Below are 19,575 nucleotides of genomic sequence, written 5' to 3' on the forward strand. Positions count from 1 at the left end.
TCTTTTTCTAAAAAAAACTTTTATTGTGTGGTATTTCAGGAAGATAACAAAAGCATAGGTAATATAACAAATGCTGCATATCTTTCACAAATCCAGGACAACACTGAAATTACTGACTTGTGGTTATGTTTATTCTTATGTTTAAGAGAGCGTGTCTGATGTTTTCTCTATTTTATTGAAAAGACAATATACCGCTTAATAAACCCGATAGTCCCACACAGCTGCCAGCCTGGGAGGTCTCCTTTTTGCTCATGGCCTTGCACGTTTGCACCGCTGTAGGTGGCGACGATATACCGTTTTGGGGTTCTGCCATTCTCACTTAACGGCAAACATTTTCCCATGTTTAAACCTGGTTGTATATTTACACTCGTTTTCGGGCCCGTTTTTCTTTTCATGCTAGGTGGAATTTTTGTTTCAAACACATAAGTCATACGGAAGCTTCTTGTGGGAACAAAACCACGCAGAGATATTCAAAGAAAATGCTCCGAGTCCCCAGGGTGGCCAAGGTTAACGTCAGGCAGCATCTCCCCGCCATCCATTGGGAGGAGGGGAGGAGCCACGTGGCTACCGCCCCTCCCCCACTCTCCAGGGGGGCAGGTCTCTGGAGGGCGTTCCAGGCGCAAGAGCTGCCTAAGCCGTCGGTAGCCCCCACCTTCCCTTGGGGCGCAGAGACCCCGTCTGGAAGCGGAGTCGCAGCAGAGCAGGGTGGGGAGGGAAGACTGCACCGACGCTTCACCTCCCACACTTCCTGCCGGACCGGAGGGCGCCCCGGAGGACGCTGGGGGTGATGTCAGCACCGCTGCGGCGCGGAGGCCTGGGCGGGGGAGGGGCCCCGAGGTTGGAGGAGTCCTGGCGGGCGGGCCTGCCTCTGTAGGGAAGCAGGAGGGGCCCGAGACGGTACCACCTGCCTCCTTCACTTTAGATCCCAATAACTACAGGGGCGGGCGAGAGGGGACCCCCACCCCCCCGGGCCTCACCGTTTCTCGTCAGCCAGTGATTTGCCTCGTAGCACGGCTGTCACTTTTCCGCCCCGACTCCGATCTGGGTGTTTTGAGTGCAGACCACGGTGTACCCCTGTTTCCCACTACGGCACCCGGGGCCTGCTTTTGTTTGGCTCACTTAATATTTTCTGATGAGTTGTCAACATTAAAGATGAGATTTTACACATATTCCACATTTTTGCTCTTGCTCGCAAACCAGATCGTCGGCCCCTGCTGGGCTCAAAGCGCAGTGGGGATGGGACCCAGGCACCCCAAGTTCAAGGTACCCCCAGCCCAGGTTTGTTCCACCCCTTTCCTTTCCTGCGTTTTGGGTACTCAGCTTCAGGTGCAAAATTCCGATTCTCTCTTTGCAGGGTTTCCCTGACACGGTCGCCGGGGGAGGCCCCTTCGCAGGCTCCAACCCCCGCGCTCATTGTCTGAACCCGCCCCGGGAGCTGAGCTCGCGGGGGCCGCCGGCTCTTTTGTTAGGCGGGTAGAAAAGACCGTCTGTGTGTCAACAGCTTCCCGCATTGTGCTGCGAGCCCTGTGACTGCGGCGCGGCCTGTTCGGCCGGAGGCGCTTCTCTAGGTCTACCCCCCTCCCCCCCAAAAAAGAGAAGAAACCACTAGACATGTCCCAGAATACCATCTTTCGGTGAAAAAAAACAAAAAACGCAGGAGAGAATTTCACGTGAATTCTTACTACAGAGAAGGTGCTCGTAAGGTTATTTTAAATAACTTACTTCGTCAAAACGACAGAACGGGAAATAAGAACCCCAAGAAGACCTCCAAGCTGGACGCTCCCTTTCCCTACGCGAGCTGCTGGTCCCGGCCGGCACCGCCGTCTCACCCACTGATTTACAGACACTTGCGGCCACGGGCCGCGCCGCCGGAGATGAGTCACCCTGGCGTGGCCTCGGGCGCCGACCCCTGCCCCGCCCCCGCCGCCCAAGCAGCGGCCTTCACGGCGCTAGACGCCCCATCTCGAGCGGACCGAGGCGCCGGTCCGGGGGGCAGGCCCGCTCTCGCCCCGCCCGATGCCCCGAGCTTCGGGGCCTGCGCCCGCCCGGGAGCAATGGCGACGACGCCCAGGCCACCTCGCTGATCCGGCCCCCAGGCAGTGCCCTCACGGGGTGCCGGGTTCCCGCGGGCTGCGGCGGCCTTGGCTCGGATATAGGCGTCCCCGCTCCCTCGCCCGCCCGCCCGCCCGCCCGGCGATCCCGTCAGCTCCGGCCGCAGCCATTTTGGAGCAAGCGGAGACAAAGAGCCAGTCATTGCTGCCGCCCCGACCAGGCCCCGGCCGGGGTCCCCTCCCCTCTTGTCCTCTGGGTCGTCGGCCTCTGGCCCGTCCGACAACCTGGACCCCGACATCTCCGCCAGCCCAAGGACTCCCGGGCCCGCAGCCCAATAGCCCGCCGACCCTCGGCCGCCCGCCCGCGCCCCGGCCTCTGCCGCTCGCAGCCATTGGCCGCGCCTTTTAAGCGCGAGGCGCGGCCAATCGCGGGACGCCGGGCAGCCGGGCGGGGGGCGCCGCGGCCAATGGCGAGGCGCCGGGCGGCGGGCGGGGGCGGGCACGCCGCCGCGCCTGCGCACCGCGTTGCCGCCGCCCTCCCCCCGCCCGGCCGCCCGCGCCCCCCGCCCGGCCACCGCCCCCGCCCCGCCCGGCGCGCGCCGCCCCCCGCCCGCCCCCGCGGCCGCCCGCCCGCCCGCCCGCCCGCCCGCGCGGAGCCTCCTCCCCGCCCAGCGCCGGCCGAGCGGCGGCGGCGGCGGGCCGAGGAGGAAAGATGGCGGCGGGCTCGGATCTGCTGGACGAGGTCTTCTTCAACAGCGAGGTGGACGAGAAAGTGGTGAGCGACCTGGTGGGCTCGCTCGAGTCGCAGCTGGCGGCCAGCGCGGCCCACCACCACCACCTCGCGCCCCGCGCGCCCGAGGCGCGGGCCGCGGCCGCCGGCGCGCTCGGGAACCATGTCGGAGCCGGAGCCGTGCCGGCCGAGGGCGCGCCCGCAGCGGCGCCGGAGCCGCCCCCCGCAGGTAGAGCGCGGCGCGGCCTGAGCGCGGGCGGCCGCCGGCCGGGCCCGCGTCCTCACCGCGCCGCCCCGCTTGTCTCCGCAGGGCCCGCCGCGAAGCTGAGTGCGCTCGAGGCCGGCGCGGGTGCCGGGGCCGGAGCCGGAGCGGGCGCCGCGGCCGGGGCCTGCCCGCCGGGGGCAGCGGCCGCGCCCGAGCCCGCCGCCAAGCCCGCCGCCCGCAACGGCCCGCCCGGCGGCCCCGGCGCCGCGCAAACTTTGAATGGGAGCGCCGCGCTGGGGAACTCGCTCCGCGCCGCCGCCGCACCTGCTGTCAGCCTGCTCCACAACGGGCCCGCGCCCGCGCCGCCGCCGCCCAAGCCCGCCGCCGCCACTGTCATCCAGACGCCGCCCTTCCTCGGCGCCCCCGCCGCGCCCGCGCCCCGCGCCCCCTCGCCCCCCGCGGCCCCTGCGCCCGCCGCGCCCCCTGCGGCCCCCGCGCCCGCCGCCGCTGCCCCGCCGCCGCCGCCGCCCGCGGCCGCCAGCCTGGCCCGGCCGCCCGGGCCCCCGGCCGGACCCCCGGCGGCAGCGCAGAACGGGGGCAGCGCCGCGCCCGCGCCCACCCCCACGACCGCCCCCGCGCCCGCCCCGGCCCCCGCGCCCGCTCCCGCCCCGGCGCCCGCCGCCAACAGTCAGCCCGGGCCCGCCGCCGCGCCCGCGCAGGTGGCCAAGGCCGACTCGCCCAAGACCGCGCTGCAGCCGGCGCCCCCGCCGCCGCAGACCCTGGCGACCAGCTGCCCGGCCGGCGCGGGGTCCGGCATGATCCTCGGGCCAACTATGCAAGGGGCGCTGCCTGCCGCCGCCGCCGCCGGCCTCCCGCCGCCGGCCCCGGGCACCCCCACCGGGCTGCCCAAGGGCTCGGCCAGCGCGGTGACCCAGAGCCTGCCCAGGACGCCCTCGGCCACCACCGGCGGGATCCGGGCCACGCTGACGCCCACGGTCCTCGCCCCACGCCTGCCGCAGCCGCCGCAGAACCCCACCAACATCCAGAACTTCCAGCTGCCCCCAGGTGAGTGGCCGCGCCGCCGGGCGGCTGTGTGTGTGTGCTCCTCAGCCTGGAGTCCAGGAAGTTGTCGGGCTGGCAGGACGCGGAGGTCATGAGCTCTGCGCGGGCTGCCGCGAGCAGGGGTGCGTCTCTGCCCTGGTCCGGGCCGGTCCCGGGCGTGTGTATGCTGGAGTGTTGCGTGATGTGGTTGCGGGGGCCTCTTAGCTGTGCCGGGCTTGGTTTCTACTCTACACTTTGCGTTGGGGAACTTTCTCTGTCGGGACTTCCGCCGAGTGGGCCCTCTCCTCCCCTCCTGGCCTTGTGTGTCCCTGCCCGGTGCCCCCACAGTGGACAGCAGTAGCAGCTGGGGCTCTGGGGACAACTTGCTGGGTTATTCAGTCTGGGCCGGTGACTTTCCCACGCTTGGCTCTTCTCTCCCTGATTTCTGCTATCAGGCATATGGTCTGTGTCCTCATTGAACTCTTCTGCTCTGTTACTGGGCTGGTCTGTGATTGGTGTCCCCTTCCGGTGGGCTAGGGACCCCCCTTTCCCGGTGAGGTCAGGGGAGTGACGCCCCCTTTGTGAGGCTGGGCAAGCCTGCATGGAAAGCTTTTGCTTCCCTGCTGACACCAGGATGGCCGAGTTCCCAGGTGAGCCTGTAGGGATCCAGGGGCACACACCCTTCCTGGTCACAGCCCTTGCCTCACGCGGCTCCTGCAGTCTTTTTTCAGCACTTCCCGTAGTGGCCGTGTAGTTCCGCACGGAGTCCTCACTTGGAGGACGCCCGGTTACTTTGATTGTTACTGATGCAGTCAGCGGTGGGTTGGGGCTCCCCGGTCAGTGAGTCCTTTGGAGGTACAGATGATGTAGGAGGACAGGCAGCGTCTCCGAGCCCACACTCCATTTTCTGTCCTCTGGGCAGTTTTTTAGGGCTTTCTGGGTCCCCGAGGGATTAAGTGTGTCCCACTGCTTTCTTTCGGGCTTCTTGGGCAGAGAGAAACCCCAGCACTGGAGGCTCCCAGTCTCAGCTTCCATCCCCGGCCTCGCCTGCGTGGACGCAGAGCGCTCTTCCCCTGCCGTGTAGTAACATGTGCTGGCGGCAGGAGTAGTGGAAACAGCACCGCCTGTGTGTGCGTCCCCTCGTGCTTTCTGAAGCAGCCGTTGGTCACCTTGAGAGGATTTCAGCATCTTAGAAGGAAGGTCTTCTTGTCACAGTGCCGTGAGGTTTGGAGCGGTAACTGAGGTTTGGAGCGGTGACGGCACCTGGCAGGGATCTGATTTCACACCACAGAAGGGAGGAGGCAAGGTTCCAGCCAAGAGTGCTGTGTTTGGGGGTGGTCGTGAGGGCTGCCCTGCTCCCAGGAGGAGGTGATGTGAAATAGGTACCTGAGAGGTGTGGGGTGCCTCTTACAACACGCTTTGTTTTTGAGTTTGTAGGAGGGTTTCATTAAAGGTTCTGTTTTGCTCTTTATGTGTATTTTGACCTTTTAGTGGAAAATATGTTTGATCTTTAGTGACGTTTAAAAAAGAGAAGTCATGGTGTTAGCAGGTTATGTAAAACGTCCAAATACTTTTTAGTTACTCATTAAAGTACCCCCTCAGTGGTCCTCAGCGCCTGCCCCACTCCTGGCCAGGACAGTTCTCTGCACGACGCTTTTGTTCTGAAAACTGTCAGTGAAGTTTGTGAGTCAGTGGAGCTGGTGAGGCTGGCGCTGTGCCCGTGGAGGAGGCCCCCCCGGGGCACTCGTGTGATGCCTGTAGGTGTGGTGATTTGGGGCTGACTGGATCCCCTCGCTTCTGCATAGGTGCAGCCTTCACTGCCTGCCGCCTTCTGGGGGAGGAAGCTGTGGTTCTGAAAGGGCGCCTCTGTCAGCTTTGTCATGATTGACCCTGGACGCACTTTCATCTCCTGTTCTACCAGCGGTGTTAAGGATGTCTGCATGTGACAAGTAGGCGACTCCTTGAAGAAAACTGTAAAAGCGCTGACTCTTTGCATGAGTTCTCATGAGTCTTTGCGGTAGTCCCGTGTGTGTGTGTGTGTGTGTGTGTGTGTGTGTGTGTGTGTGTGTGTGAACAGAGAATAGCTCATGTTGACATTTGGGTGACAAATGCGGAGAGCTGCACTTTAAAGGGGCCAAATGCTTTCTAGAAAATAAAAAACTCACATCCATCTCTTCATGCTTCCCCTACCCCCACAGTCGATCCGCTGATTTGGAGCTCTGATTCTGTTCCATCATTTTAATAAAAGCAGGAGCAGAAAAAGCATAGTTAAAACTACTACCAGTTCCCCACAACAAAGTACTTTCTTTTAAATAGTACAAATTAATTCTATAAATCTAAGTGACAGATTATGAATATTCTAGTTACCTCATGTAATTGATCGATTAGAAGATACTAAGTTCTACTTGAGGTCTCCTGTTCATTGAAAGCTCTCATCATAAAAATGTATAAAGCGGAGGTGGAATTAACTTATGAAAATAGCTATCGCCTGGCTGATAACGCATTCTGGTTGGTAACTCACTCCGGTTGGTACTCAGGGGTTAGGGGTGGGCAGGGTTTTCAAAGCTACACATAGATGTCAAGTGAAATAACAGACTGTTAGCGATTGGAGTGTGGGTGAGAGAGGCCTGCCCCACCGTGGGGGGTGTGGGGGGTGATCGTGATGGAAACAGAGGGACAGAGGCTTCACTGAGTCCCTGAGGGCCCGGCCAGCCTTGCTTGTTTCATCCTCCCGGCCCACTGTGAGCTCCTGTTGAATTTGGTTATGATGTCTTTGTCAGGATGGTTTTGTAAAGAGACGTTGATGTTATTGTGATCAATTTACTTGTTTGAAGGTACCAGAGTCTCAGTTGTAATTTGCTGTGGGGAATATTGAGAATGTGTAACTCTTCAGATTGTTGCAGCAAAGGCGGTGGTCCCAAGAACAGTGAAGAGCACTAGTTAGTTCTGTACAGCTTAGAGTAGTCATAACATCAAAGTAATATTATGATTATAGTTGAAAGAAGAGAAAAGTGATATGACACCAAAATTAGCATGTGCGCAAATGGTTTTAAGAGATCTTTTCAGATAGGTGTTACGTTAGAGATGCTCATTTCTAAAGGTTATCTTCTGTTGGCAAGTTTGCATTTTCAGTAGTGTATGTCTTTGTCTGTTCTGTTTTCCTGGAGAATTTGTCCTCCTGTGATGCTCAGGTTTGGCCGAAGTACAGTTCTCATTCCAGGAGAGAATGCCTTTCCTCCATACCCTGGCTTCGGGACATTTGCATGGGGCTGACTTAAGATGAGCAGTCTTGAGGTGGCTGTGCTTGGAAAGACGGGGTCTAGGGTGGGGTTCCCATCCTCGGTGAATGAAATTGTTGGATGGTGGGGAAAGAGAAAGAAGAGTCTGGGGGCCGACTGCTGTGTAGACTGGGTTGAGTTCCGGGAGGGTGGACCCCGAGCAAGATGGTAGGGCTTGGGGCTCAGGATGTTCTGGTGGCCGACTTCTGCAGAAGTGTTTGGCACAAGGAATAGTCTTAGGAGTTTATATGTTGTCATTTGAGGGCACTCTTCACCTGGACAGAATACATGGTTCCAGGGGCCTCAGTTTCCCCAGGTGGAAAGTGGGCTCAACCCTGTTGTGAAGGCCGTGAAACTGCACTGAGATGAACTGTGCACTACTGTCAAGTAGCGTTTATTCACATGCTATCTCAGTTCCCTGGGATTTGTCATCAGCTTCAAGCAGTATGTGCTATGGATGTAGCCGAGTCTACAGGATGGCTTTATTCCCATCAAAACCGCTGCCAGATTGGATAGGTTCTCAGCACCAGGGAGCCTGGTTCTGTAGGTGAGAAAGTTGCTGAGGTTTCACAAGTGGGCCGCAGATCTGGGGGATGTATCCTGACAGACATGGGAGACATGGGGTGCAACTCTCTGCGGAGAGAGTAGACCTGGGCAGGGGCTCACTTTAGGCCAAAAGCCTTGACCAGGTTTTCCTGTTGATGTACTTAGATAACAGTGGGATTTGAAAAGAAGGAAGAAAAATAACTTTGGGGCAGCTCTGCTCAGCGATGGACGAGGTGATGTCTCTGAGATCACTTCCCCACTGCCAGCTTGGGGGAGGCCCTCTGTGGACAAGCAGGCGGTCCCTCTTCCTCGCTCTCTGCTCCACCTTTTTGTCCTGGCTGTCCCCGTCTCTTTAGGGTGGACATAGCTGTCTTGGTGACATGGCCTGGGATGATGTCCCATGCCCATGTGGGCATCTTTGGGACTGATGATCCTTACATTTTAGCAGCAACCAGGAAACGCGCCCCCAGGCCTTTTGGGGGTGTCCCTTCTCACTGCGCTCCAGGGCAGTGAGCCCTGCCCTAGTGCCGGAGTCACCGAAGTTTGAGAAGACAACAGTCAGTCCTGCTGCAGGAGGAGTGAGCCCTTATCTGTTAGGGCTCTCGAAGGAAGCAGTTAGGAAGATGGTCTCCTGGCTGGTGGGCGGCCATCCTGTCTCCCTGGACGGTGGGGGTGAAGCCTGGGATCCTCAGATACCTTCAAAGTTGCTGACGGCTGGGCACTGGGCCCCCAGCAGTGGGGTGGGATCAGAACAGGACTGGCCCGGTTCTGCCCTGCCCTAGCTCAGAGGTGGCAGTGGGAAGGAGCAGTAGGGGCGGGCGCACCTGTTTGTTTCTTTGAAATCGTAATGAGATGATGGTGGTTCTGACATGCTTCTTGAGCCCATTGCAGCGTGTAAATGTAAGCTTTCCTCATCTTACATGATACGTCTGAAGAAAGCTTTTTTATAAATCACTAGTCGTGTGTGAGTTGATCAAAACATAATTAAAACTGTTTTTGAAAATCTTGAAGCAGAGATTTGAAAGGACTCTGGAGAAACTTGCCTGAGCTTTGGGGTAATTTGCATCGTTCTCAAAAGCACTTTTCCTTGTCTTCAAGTTGATAACAAGCAGGAGACTCAGGTTTTCCAGATTGTCTTGATTGACTCCGTCGCTGCTTGGGGCTCTCACCGCTGAGATTTGTCTTTGGCTGGAGATCGGCAGCCTATTATTTAATCAGGCCTCTGATAGTAACAGGACAAACTGAGAAAGAAAAATAAGGGAGAGGGGAGCTGTCTGCAGCAGGACCCTCTGTCCTGGGTGCTGTGTGCCTGGCAGGTGACTGCATTGCGCTGTTTCCTTCTGGGCCTGTGGGGATCATGGCTCCTGGTCTGTAAATTACAAACACTGCACTTTAGACTGTCTTAGAATAATTGCTCTTTAATGCCAAGTGAAGTAGATTAAGTGCTATAAAATTATGTTTGAAAATTGGAAACTTTATTTTTCTAGGATGGAGCCATGCAAGCTTTAAATTAACAGTGTTGAATTTTACATATCCTCAAATAGCTACACCAAGAGATTAAAACCTTCAGAACACAAAGTTGTCCACAATTTAGATTCCTCCGTAGCCCCCAGTTTGAGAAGCGCATGGATGCCACACCTGTTTCTTGTCTGGCTGCCCACCTGGCTGTGCTGCTGCTCGGGGGTGGGTGGAGGCTTTGCGTGGATGGAGAGGGGAGCCCCCAACCCTCCCAGCGTGGGCTTCCTGATGGACGTGACGCAGGCCCGTGAGTGCAGAGCCCCTCTGCAGCCCTGCGGGTCTGTGAAGATGGGTCGGACGTTTGTCCTTTCCTCCTGAAGTTAGAGCCTGGATGGGACCTGTCTGTGTTTTCCATGTGGCCTGGGAGGACGGGACATGCCTGCTGATGTTGAGCCCCATACTTGGGAGGTACGTGACCAGGTGAAGAGGAGGGTGCAGGGGGTCGGCGCTGATGCTGGGGAACCTGTGTCCTGAAGGGCTTGGTATCGTCTGAGTATCGTCCCGCTCCAGAGATGGGGAAATCCTAAAACAGTTCTTAGGACTGCATCAAATTGGATGTCGGATTTCAGAACTTAGGGGCAAGTGGTAAGAAGGTTCTACCTCGCGAGTGACTTGTTTTGGGGGTCAGTGGCCTGAGTGGACACTGAATGGACAGGGCAGGACTCGGAGGCCTCAGCCCCCTCCCCAGTGCTGGGTGTGGCCGGCCTGCTGGTCAGGCAGAAAGAGGCCCATGGGGTCAGCAAGGAGGCCGTGGGCTTTGGGGAGGGAATGTATACTGTGCTTAAACCTGAGTCTCGGGGTCGGGGGCAGAAGGCAGCTTTTCTGCTCTTTGTGCTGAAGTACGTGGACGCCACTCAGGAAAGGTGTTTAAAGGACTTTCTACAGCTCTCACAGGAGGCTCGTCTTCATTAAGTTTATTCAGATGGACGCCAGGCGTTAGTGAGCTCAGCACAGAAGAGACAGGCCTGTGTCGAGCCTGTTTGACCTTGTAAAAATGCTGTAAAATAGTAGCTTCTTAAGTATCATGGTGACTATTTGAAGAGTTAAAAGGGAATATGTTCTTGATTTTTTAAAATATAACTGTTATACAAATTGTTGATCACTTGAAAATGATTTATTTTCCCACCTGTTTTTTCTGATCATAAAATCAGTTTTAGTCATTATAGGAAGTTTGTAAAGAAAGGAAAAGTGTAAGGAGGGAAAAGAGATCACTTGTAACCTCACTTTGTCGGACGGGTCTCATTTTGGCGATGCCATCTCAGCCCATGTCGGGTGCAGAAGTACTTCTAACTTTTACAGAATTGGGGTCACCCCATAAGGTCCACCTTCTCCTGCCTGAGTTTTGGGTGTGGCTCCCACACCTCAGTGGTCTTTGAAGTTCCCTTCGTCCACTTGGTGCCCCCTGCCTCGGGCCGGCACTTCATCTCAGCGCTGTGACACCCTGCAGTGCTCATGTCCACTGGTCTGTCGTGGCCGTCTTGTGTCCACTCTTTGTGCACCTGCTGTGCTGAACGTTTTCAAATCTTTGATACTGTGTGTCTTTTGAAGGACTTGACTGTTCATGCTTTTAAAACCGTGGTTAGAAACATGGCCAAAATGTGACTTTTTAGAAACCGGTAGTGTTCTAAAGACTTCCTTAGCAAGTTGTATCTGGTTTCGTGTCTGGATTCTTAAACCTTGTGAGGGTAATTAAGCCCTTGGTTGATGGAGGTGTTGGTGGAGACCGTGTCCTGCTTTCCAGGCGTGGACTGAGCCAGTGAGCCAGGCTGCTGTGGATGCTGGTGTCCAGGCTGGGGCCCCATAGCCACAGAGCCCCTGCTGTTGGGGGCTTGGTTGTGCGGGTTTCTCACCCCAGGTTGACGAAGGAGTGGACAAGGGACTAGAAGGCATTCTGAGCAGGCAGTTGAGGCCTGGGTGGTGAGAAGGGAGCTGCATGCTGCCGGGGATCTGGGTTCAGGAGAGGAAGGGGCCAGTGCAGGAACTTGAGAGCAGGTCAGGGAGGAGAGCCCAAGTGGGGGGAGCCACGGGGGCTGGGTGGGGGCCGGCTGGTCACAGAGCTGTGCATTCAGAAGTGCTGGGGGTTGAGTTTATTCCAGGGTTCTCAGCAGGGCGGTGGTTGGATCTGAGCTGTGTTATGAGAGCACTTTGTGTGTGGAATACAGGGGTGAGGTAGGTAGAGGCAGGTTGGCCAGCAGGAGTTGGTGGTGGCCAGGGCAGCATCCAGGTGTAGGCAGGTAGCTGGGCCTGGGACGCCAGTGTCGACATGGAGCATGGTGGACCTACTGATAGGTTGGAGGTCAGGGGTAAGGACAGGGCATCCTGGGGGGAGTGAGGTTGGGGACCAGGGTGACATGAAAGAAGGTGGAACATTCCCTGGGGGGCAGTGGGGGTGGGCACAAGTGTGCTTGTTTGGACATGTTAAATTTGAGATGCCTGTTTGTGGAGGAAACGGAGGGAGTTGAATATAAGCAGGAGATTGAGAGAGAGGTCGGAAGAGGTCAGAATTTGGGAGTTGTGGTGTTTGATGGAATTTTTCGTCGTGGGGTCACCCCCGTGGGAGCCTCAGTGCAGATCCAGAGAGAGAGGGCTGCCTTCTGGGAGAAGGTGGGGAGGGGCAGACCCTGCTGGGCAGAGGGTTAGAAGGAAGGGGGGAGTCTGAATGTTGCCAGCCCTTCTGGGTAGAGTATTTTGTGATGTTGGATGTTGTCGCTGGGGAAGTGTTGTCCGCTGGCCTCTCTGCATTATTATGAAAACCCCCTAGAATGAACGTCGGTACTTTTCGATGTGGGGCTCAAAGTCAACGAGCCCAGGTGTGTGCAGTCCTCGACTCCTGCCAGGTGCCAATGGGTAGGCATCTGTAGGTCTTTAGGGGCCTGTAGGTTTCTGGAGCTGATGGTCCCCTGCAAATGACCTCCTTTGAAGATGCTGAGACTGGAGGTGAGTCGCTTTTCAAGGACCTAATGGCCACTTACCAAGGGGATGGGCATCCAGGGAGCCTCCTTCCTTCCGGTAGGCCATCCCGGCTGTGCCCACTGGAGCAGCTGGTGTTCAGGGACCAGGCTTTGCACAGGGAAAGTCCACGTGTGGAGAGGCTGTCCCAGGGAGCATGCTTGCTTCCTGTCTGGAGAGCAGGTGCGACAGGGCATGGAGTGCCCGGCTGCGGGCTTCTCCGGGTGGCAGGAACTGTGCTCCATAGTCCTGGCTTTGAAAGGCCCCTCACGACCCCTGCAAGCTCTGCAGGGGCCACCCTGCTGACTGGGAGGGTGAGCTGTCAGGAGGCACCCCGGCCTCGAGGGGCAGAGGCCGCGGCTCCTCCAGCTGGGCCCTGAAGGCACAGAGCTGTCTCGGTGGACAGTCAGTGGCCCTACTCATGGCCCCGCAGGCCAGGGCGGTGGTTCCAGAGCTTGGCCACTCGTCGATCAGCAAGCATGAACTGAGCACCAAGTTCAAGTCCCACCTGGTGCTGAAGCAGGACTGTACTGCCCTCAGGGAGTGCCCTTCTGATGGGCGGGGCCGGGCTGAACCTCTGCAGGTCAGTGGGGGTGGGGCTAGTGGAATGTCATTTCTGAGATGCCGTGTCATCATTCACTCCCTCCCTTGGTGTAATTTCTCAAAATAGGCTTTCTGCCTGTTCTGTTCAGTTCTGGATGCTCCGCAGTTTTCTCTGTTGCTTTGGACTGATTAGATAACAAGTCAGGTTTCATGCCGCTTAGTGACGTGTTTTGCAGTTAAACTCAGTTCAGAATGTCCACCTTGAAAGTCCTCGGGTGATGAAGACAGCCTCCAGCTGGGCCACGGGAATGATGGGCAAGAGCTCGTTAGGGATCGTGCGGGTCCAGGCAAGGCTCCCAACGTCTGTGGGCCTTGGCAGCCTGGCCTGGGCCCTCGTGGGCTGACTCTGCTTTCCTTCCATGCTGAGCAGTTGGGAAACCACATGCCTCTGTGAATGTCTCTGAGGCTGCGCTTGGTTGTAGTGTTGGCTTGATGACCTCGGGGGCCGCCGGCCTGCTGGGGACCTGCCACCCTAGAGAGAAGTGTCATGTCCTGGCCTAGCCTCAGCAAGGTGGGGCAGGCCATATAGGGACGCGTGGGCACAGGCAGAGCTGACAGAGCATCTGGGCTCCATTCCCTGGGTCAGCACAGCTGGCCAGCAGGAGTACCCCGTGTGCAGGGAGAGGGGGGCCCATGAGCCCACTTTCATGGCTGTGCAGGGACACTGCTGGGATCAGTGTGTTCCTTCACTTGTGGGCAGTTGTCCAGAGGATGGGCTTGAACCCTCTGAAGGTGTGGCTCCTGAACCCACGGCCCCCAGCAGAGCAGGCCCTTCCTCAGGACCATGGGTCTCTCTCTGAGGCTTGTCTCCAGGAGCTCCCGACAACAGGGCAGGTGTTCAGAGGCTGTATAGGTGGGACTTTCTGGGAATTACCCAGAAATTGGTCTTGATTGTGGTTTCATCAGTGAAGTAGGGCACCTGGGCCTTGCTCTGTCTTGACTTCCGCATTGGCAGGGCACTCACGTGGGGAGTCCCGGAGACCTGGGGGTGTTTGTGGACAGTCCATCGCTCAGCAGACCGGCCGAAACTTCAGGAAGCATTGGTTGAGATGGAGACCAGTGGAGGGCAGGATGTGTGTTTGGATCTGAGGTATGTAGAGTTGAATTAGTCACAGTCTCTGGTCGTTTGCCAGTTAAATAATCACCTGTGACACCCCTGGCAGGAGACCTGGGTCCCTGCCTGCCTCCCGTGTGACTGTCTGGACTCCACCTCCCTGGCTGCAGCAGCCTGTGTCCCCACTTGTGGTCATCACACCCTTGTTTCCCCCTTCTCCCTGCTCAGGGCATCTTACTATATGTAGCCGAACCATGTGTTGGACTTTGTTGTCACTGTAGGGAGAGCCATGCTGTGGGCTCTTTTCTGGGGCCTTGGGTGTTATGGTGCAGGGGTCCTCCTCCTGTAGGGTGGTTGGTGTTTAGTCATGTGGGGACCCTTGCCCCGGTATCCAGTGGGGGAGCAGGGGGCACAGGCCTGTTGTGGGAGGAATTGTCATCCAGGAAGCATTGCCACTTCCCAGCATGTGGGACATCCTATGAGCAGGCCAGTGACTCCCTTAGGAAAGCCACGTGCTTGGTTCTAGAAGTTTGAGTTTGGGTCGTCTACCCATATGAGTGTGAGTAGGAAAGTGGGTTCAGAGCTGGGATCTAGAAAGGAGTTCTTAAAAGGGGGATTGCTCTTCACACCACGGGGACCTGGTTTGGGGGAGGGTAGGATAGCCGGGAGAAGAGAAGCTGCCAGAGACGGGTTCTGGGTGTTGTGACACCTGGAGGGTGGAACAGGTGGAGGCCACGAAGGATGCTGTGGAGGAGAGAGGGTGGCGTGTGTTCCAGCCGCCGGACTGCCAGGGGATTTCCACAACCTCCTGTCCATCTACTCTCTCCTCCTCTTGCGAGCTTAGTACCACATAGGTTCCTTTACTCTTGGTTTAGAGGGTCTTGGTGGGGAAGGAGATTGTTCCACTATCAGCCAGTCACTCAGAGGCTGTTTCTCAGATGAGGTTTGGGGCTCTCCCCTGGACTCTCCAAGTACTAGCGAAAGTAGCTTAAAAAAAAAAATAATAATTTTTTTTAAAGCATTTTTAGTTTCACAACAGTTAAAGAGGAAAATATAGCAATTTCTTATACACCCCTGCCCCCAACACACACAACCTCCCTCATCATCTACAACCCCCACCAGATGATGCATTTGTTACAACTGGTAAACCTGCATTGACACGTCATCACCACTCAGGGTCCACAGTTTGTATCTGGGCTCACTGTTGTGTTGTGCATTCTGTGGGTTTGGACCAACGTGTGATGATGTGTTTCCATCATTACAGTGTCACACAGTGTTTTACTGCCCTCACAGTTCTTGGTGCTCCACCTAGTTGTCTCTGTTCCTCAACCCCTGGCAACCACTCATCTTTTCATTCTCTCCATAGTTTTGTCTTTTCCAAAATGGCATATACTTGGAATCATACACTATTGTCGTTTTCTCTGATTGGCTTATTTCATTTGGTAATACACACTTAAGAGATCACCATGTCTTTTTCATGGCTTGATAGTTCATTTCTTTTTATCACTCTGTAACGTTCCACTATCCCGGTGCACCAATTTGTTTGTTTACCCATCACCTAGTGAAGGACATCTTGGTTTCTTCCAAGTTTGGACAGTTATGTATACGGCTGCTATAACATCCATGTGCAGGTTTTTGTGTGGATATAAGTTTTCAGCTCCTTTAGGTAAATAGGAGCAAGAGTTGCTGCATCGTATGGTAAGAAACCGCCAAACTGTCTTCCCAAGTGACCGCACCGTCTCACATCCCTGCCAGCAGTAAACAAGTGTTCCTGTTGATCCATACCCTCACCAGCACCTGATGTTGTCAGTATTCTGGGTTTCGGCCTTTCTATTTGGAGTGTGGTAGCATCTCGTTGCTTTAATTGGTGTTTCCCTGATGACATACTATGTGGAGCATCTCTCCATGTCCCTATTTGCCTTCTGTACTTTGCTGAGATACCTGTTTAGGTCTTTAGCCCATTTCCAATTGGGTTGTTTGTTTTCTTGCTGAGTTTTAAGAGTTCTTTGCATATTTGGGATTACAGTTTATCAGATGTGTCTTTTGCAAGTATTTTCTTCTCCCAGTCTATGACTTGTCTTCTTGTTCTCTTGTTACTGTCTTTTGTAGAACAGATGTTTTCAGTTTTGATGAAGTTCAGCCTATCGGTTTTCTCTTTTATGGACTGTGCCTTTGGTGTTGTATCTGAAAAGGCATCACTGTGCCCACGTCACCTAGGTTTTTTTCTGTGTTATCTTCTAGGAGTTTCATAGTTTGCACTTTACATTTAGGTCTGTGATGCGTTTCAGTTCATTCCTGTGACGGGCATAAGGTCTGTGTCTAGATTTGTCTTTTGCTGGCAGAGGGGTGTCCAGTGGTTCCAGCACCATTTGTTGAAGAGACGGTCTTTGCTCTGTTGTGTTGCTTTGCTCCTTTGTCCGAGATCAGTTGACTGTGTTTATGGGGGGTCTGTTTCTGGGCTCTCTGTTCGATTTATCTGTCTATTCTTTCCCCGAACCATTCTGTCTTCATTACTGTAGCATTTTAGTAAGTCCTGAAGCCAGGTTATCACTCCTCCAGCTTTGTTCTCCTTCAGTGTTCTGTGGCCCATTCTGAGTCTTTGGCCTCCTCTCCATGTGAACTTCAGAATCTGCTTGTTGATACTCATGAAATAACACACTGAGATTTTGATTGGGAATATGTTGAGTCTACAGATCAAGTTGGGAAGAACTAACATCTAGACATTATCGAGCCTTCCTCTCCATGAATGTGGAATATCTATTTCTTCATTGATTTAGTTCTTCTTTGACTTAATTCATCATTGTAGGCATTATGTTAGATTTATAACAAAGTATTTCATTTTTTTGATGCTAATGTAAAAGGTATTGTGTTTTTAATTTCAAATTCCATTTATTCATTGTTAGTTTATAGGAAAGCAATTGGACTTTATGTATTAACTCCGTATCCTGAAACCTTGCTATAACCATTTATTAGTTCCAAGGAGTTGTTTGTTTTTTGGTCAGTTCTTTTGGATTTTCTGCATAGATGATCATATGATCTGTGAACGAAAGTAGTTTTATTTTTTCTTTTCCAACCTGTATACTCTTTATTTCCTTTTATTGCCCTGGCCAGGACTTCCAGTTTTAAGCAGTGGTGCTGCTGCTGCTGCTAAGTCGCGTCAGTCGTGTCCTACTCTGTGCGACCCCATAGACGGCAGCCCACCAGGCTCCGCCATCCCTGGGATTCTCCAGGCAAGAATACTGGAGTGGGTTGCCATTTCCTTCTCCAGTGCATGAAAGGGAAAAGTGAAAGTGAAGTCTCTCAGTCGTGTCCGACTCTTAAGGACCCCATGGACTGTAGCCTACCAGGCTCCTCCGTCCATGGAATTTTCCAGGCAAGCAGTGGGGGGGAGGCATTTTTGCTGCACCAGATCTTAGTGGAAAAGCTTTGAGTTTCTCACCATTCAGTATGATGTTAGCTGTCGACTTCTTGTAGATTATCAAGTTGAGGTAATTTATCTTTTTTCCTGTATTGAGACTTTTTACTATGAATGGGGGTATTTGGGGAACCTCCATGGGAGGCTAGGGGCACACACTTGACAGGGGAAGGCTGAGGGAGACCCCCATCCCATCCAGGCCTCAGTCCCTGAGTGAGTCCAGGTTCTGAGAAGGGCATTTCTGGAATGCTAACCCCTCCTCCCCCAAGGGCGAGTCCCTTCCTTCGTCTGGGGTTCTGGTGACGAGGGCCAGTGTTGCAGCCCAGGAGACCCGGCCCCACCTGAGCCCCCAAGGGCTTTCGGGACTTTCAAGGGTGAATTTTGGTGTTTGTGTTAGAAAGTGACCCTCCCCAACCAGGGTGTCCTGCTCTGGGTTGGGGGTGGCCTGGTTCCCGCAACCCCATGGGTAGTGAGGAGGGAGGTGCCTGCTGGGTGGCTGGGGGATGGGGGGGGGCCAGCCTTGGTGAAGAGGTGTGAGGTAGGGGAAGAGTGGGTCTGGGGGATCCCAGGAAACAGTGCCGTGGGTGCTGCTTGTCCATCAGGCAGCCATGTCTGAGTGTCCTGGTAAGGGAGTCCGGGCACTGTATTGAGACAGTAGATCGCTGGTCCCCTTGACATGTCATTTTCCACGGGACTAGAATTTGATGGCGGATGTTTGTATTCTCCACACTCTTAGTGTGGAGACCAGGGGTCACTTTTCTTATGGCAGAGCCTGGCTTGTGCAGGTTAAGGACTTTGCGGTTGGACGGTGTGAGCGCTGCCTTTACAGCAGAGAGAAGGGCTTGTTGTCTCAGTGTCTTGTGAGATGTCACCACCTCCACTTGTGAGTCTGGTTCTTTACAACCAGGCTGTGCCTCTGGAGGTCTCCCTGAGGGCAGCTTCACCAAGGATCCACCGAAGACAGTGTCCTGTTTCGTTTGGTTAGGCTTTTCTCTACTTGTGCCTGAGCTTACAGTTTCCCATTCACGTCTAGGGTTCCTGTTTTAGGGATAGGAACGTCAGGTGAACGTCTAGAGATCTCTAGACTGTCACCCCTGCTGGGAACGAGTGTGATCGCTCATTAGCTTTAGGAGAAGTCCTGCTCTCAGGGCCTGCTCGTTTCACTCTGAGAAGGTGGCACCTCCTGCTGAGCACAGCAGTAAGAAGCCGGCTCTGTTCAGAACAGGCAGGAGTTTGGAATAGACATAAGACAAGTCTTGAAAATGGCTGGCAAACACATGAAAAGTCATCAGAGGAATTCTAGTGAAGGCCCCTGTGGGATACTCCCACCCTGTCCACCCCCAGTGAGGCAGGTAGAGTGAAAAGGACTGAGCACACCTCCAGTGGGCGGATGTGTGGGGGTCGTTTCAGAAGTGGCCTTGGTAAGATACATGTTTCCTCTTCTGAGCTTACAAACCAACCGGGTAACATCTGGTCTCTAAATTTATTTCCACTGTAGAAAATTTGATGAACAGAAAAAAAGTGCGGGAAAGGAATGATTATTATTAATGTGTACTGTGTATTTCTGTCACCAAGAGGTCATTATAATAATCTCTGACCCATTGTTTCTTGATGTCCAGGATTTCCCAGGTCCTTAACTATGCTCTGGTTAACATGATCTTAATGGGTGTGCACCTAAGTGACCCGTCATTCACTTTTCAGTACTAGTCTAGTGCCAGCTCTGTGCCAGGCCTGTTGTATATGATGGGACCCTGCTGAGAGGGAAGATGTTCCTTGGTGGGCAGGAGTGTGTGTGGGGTGAGTGGTGGAGGGTGGCCTGGTGGGTTTCTCACATGCCTGTGTGGGCAGGCTCGTGCTGTGGGAACAACCCAGATGCTCACCTGTGTCTTCTCGTGTGTTTCCTCATGATCTTGGCTGTGTCTAGGATTGGTCTGTGTGTTGCAAGGTGAGTGGATCACACAGTGTTTCTGGAGATGCCTCTTCCTTTGTTGTCCCCTGTCTCTGCACTGGGGGCCAGGTGGGGTGGGGATGGCCCTTCGGTCTGTCCTGCTGGGCTGTGAGTGCTCGCTGTGTCCTGTGCTCTTGGGGTCCCAGGCCTGGAGATGAACTTTTCCCAGCGAGATAGGGAATGGTCTTTAGAGGAAAAAGCTAGAGGCTGGGCCTGTTTGCTATGTCCTGTCCCTGC

General features: G+C 55.1%; 1 protein-coding gene across 2 annotated transcripts in view; it reads left to right on the top strand.

Annotated features, from left to right (window-relative positions):
• The first annotated feature begins 2,714 nt into the window (after positions 1 to 2,714).
• TAF4 (TATA-box binding protein associated factor 4) overlaps positions 2,715 to 19,575 on the top strand; it is a 60,452-nt gene continuing 43,591 nt past the window's right edge. The window contains exons 1-2 of one of the 2 annotated variants that reach the window (XM_081561132.1): positions 2,715 to 3,010; positions 3,092 to 4,051. In XM_081561132.1, coding sequence (XP_081417258.1) covers positions 2,764 to 3,010; positions 3,092 to 4,051 — 1,207 coding nt within the window. In that variant the 5' untranslated portion in view covers positions 2,715 to 2,763. Of the gene's footprint in view, positions 4,052 to 19,575 lie in introns of both variants that reach the window. The other variant, XM_081561130.1, reaches the window with a different exon arrangement.

This window comes from Giraffa tippelskirchi, chromosome 13 (genome assembly GCF_054371585.1).
Source record: "Giraffa tippelskirchi isolate mGirTip1 chromosome 13, T2T-mGirTip1v1.2.pri, whole genome shotgun sequence".
Classification (NCBI taxonomy): Eukaryota; Metazoa; Chordata; class Mammalia; order Artiodactyla; family Giraffidae; genus Giraffa; species Giraffa tippelskirchi.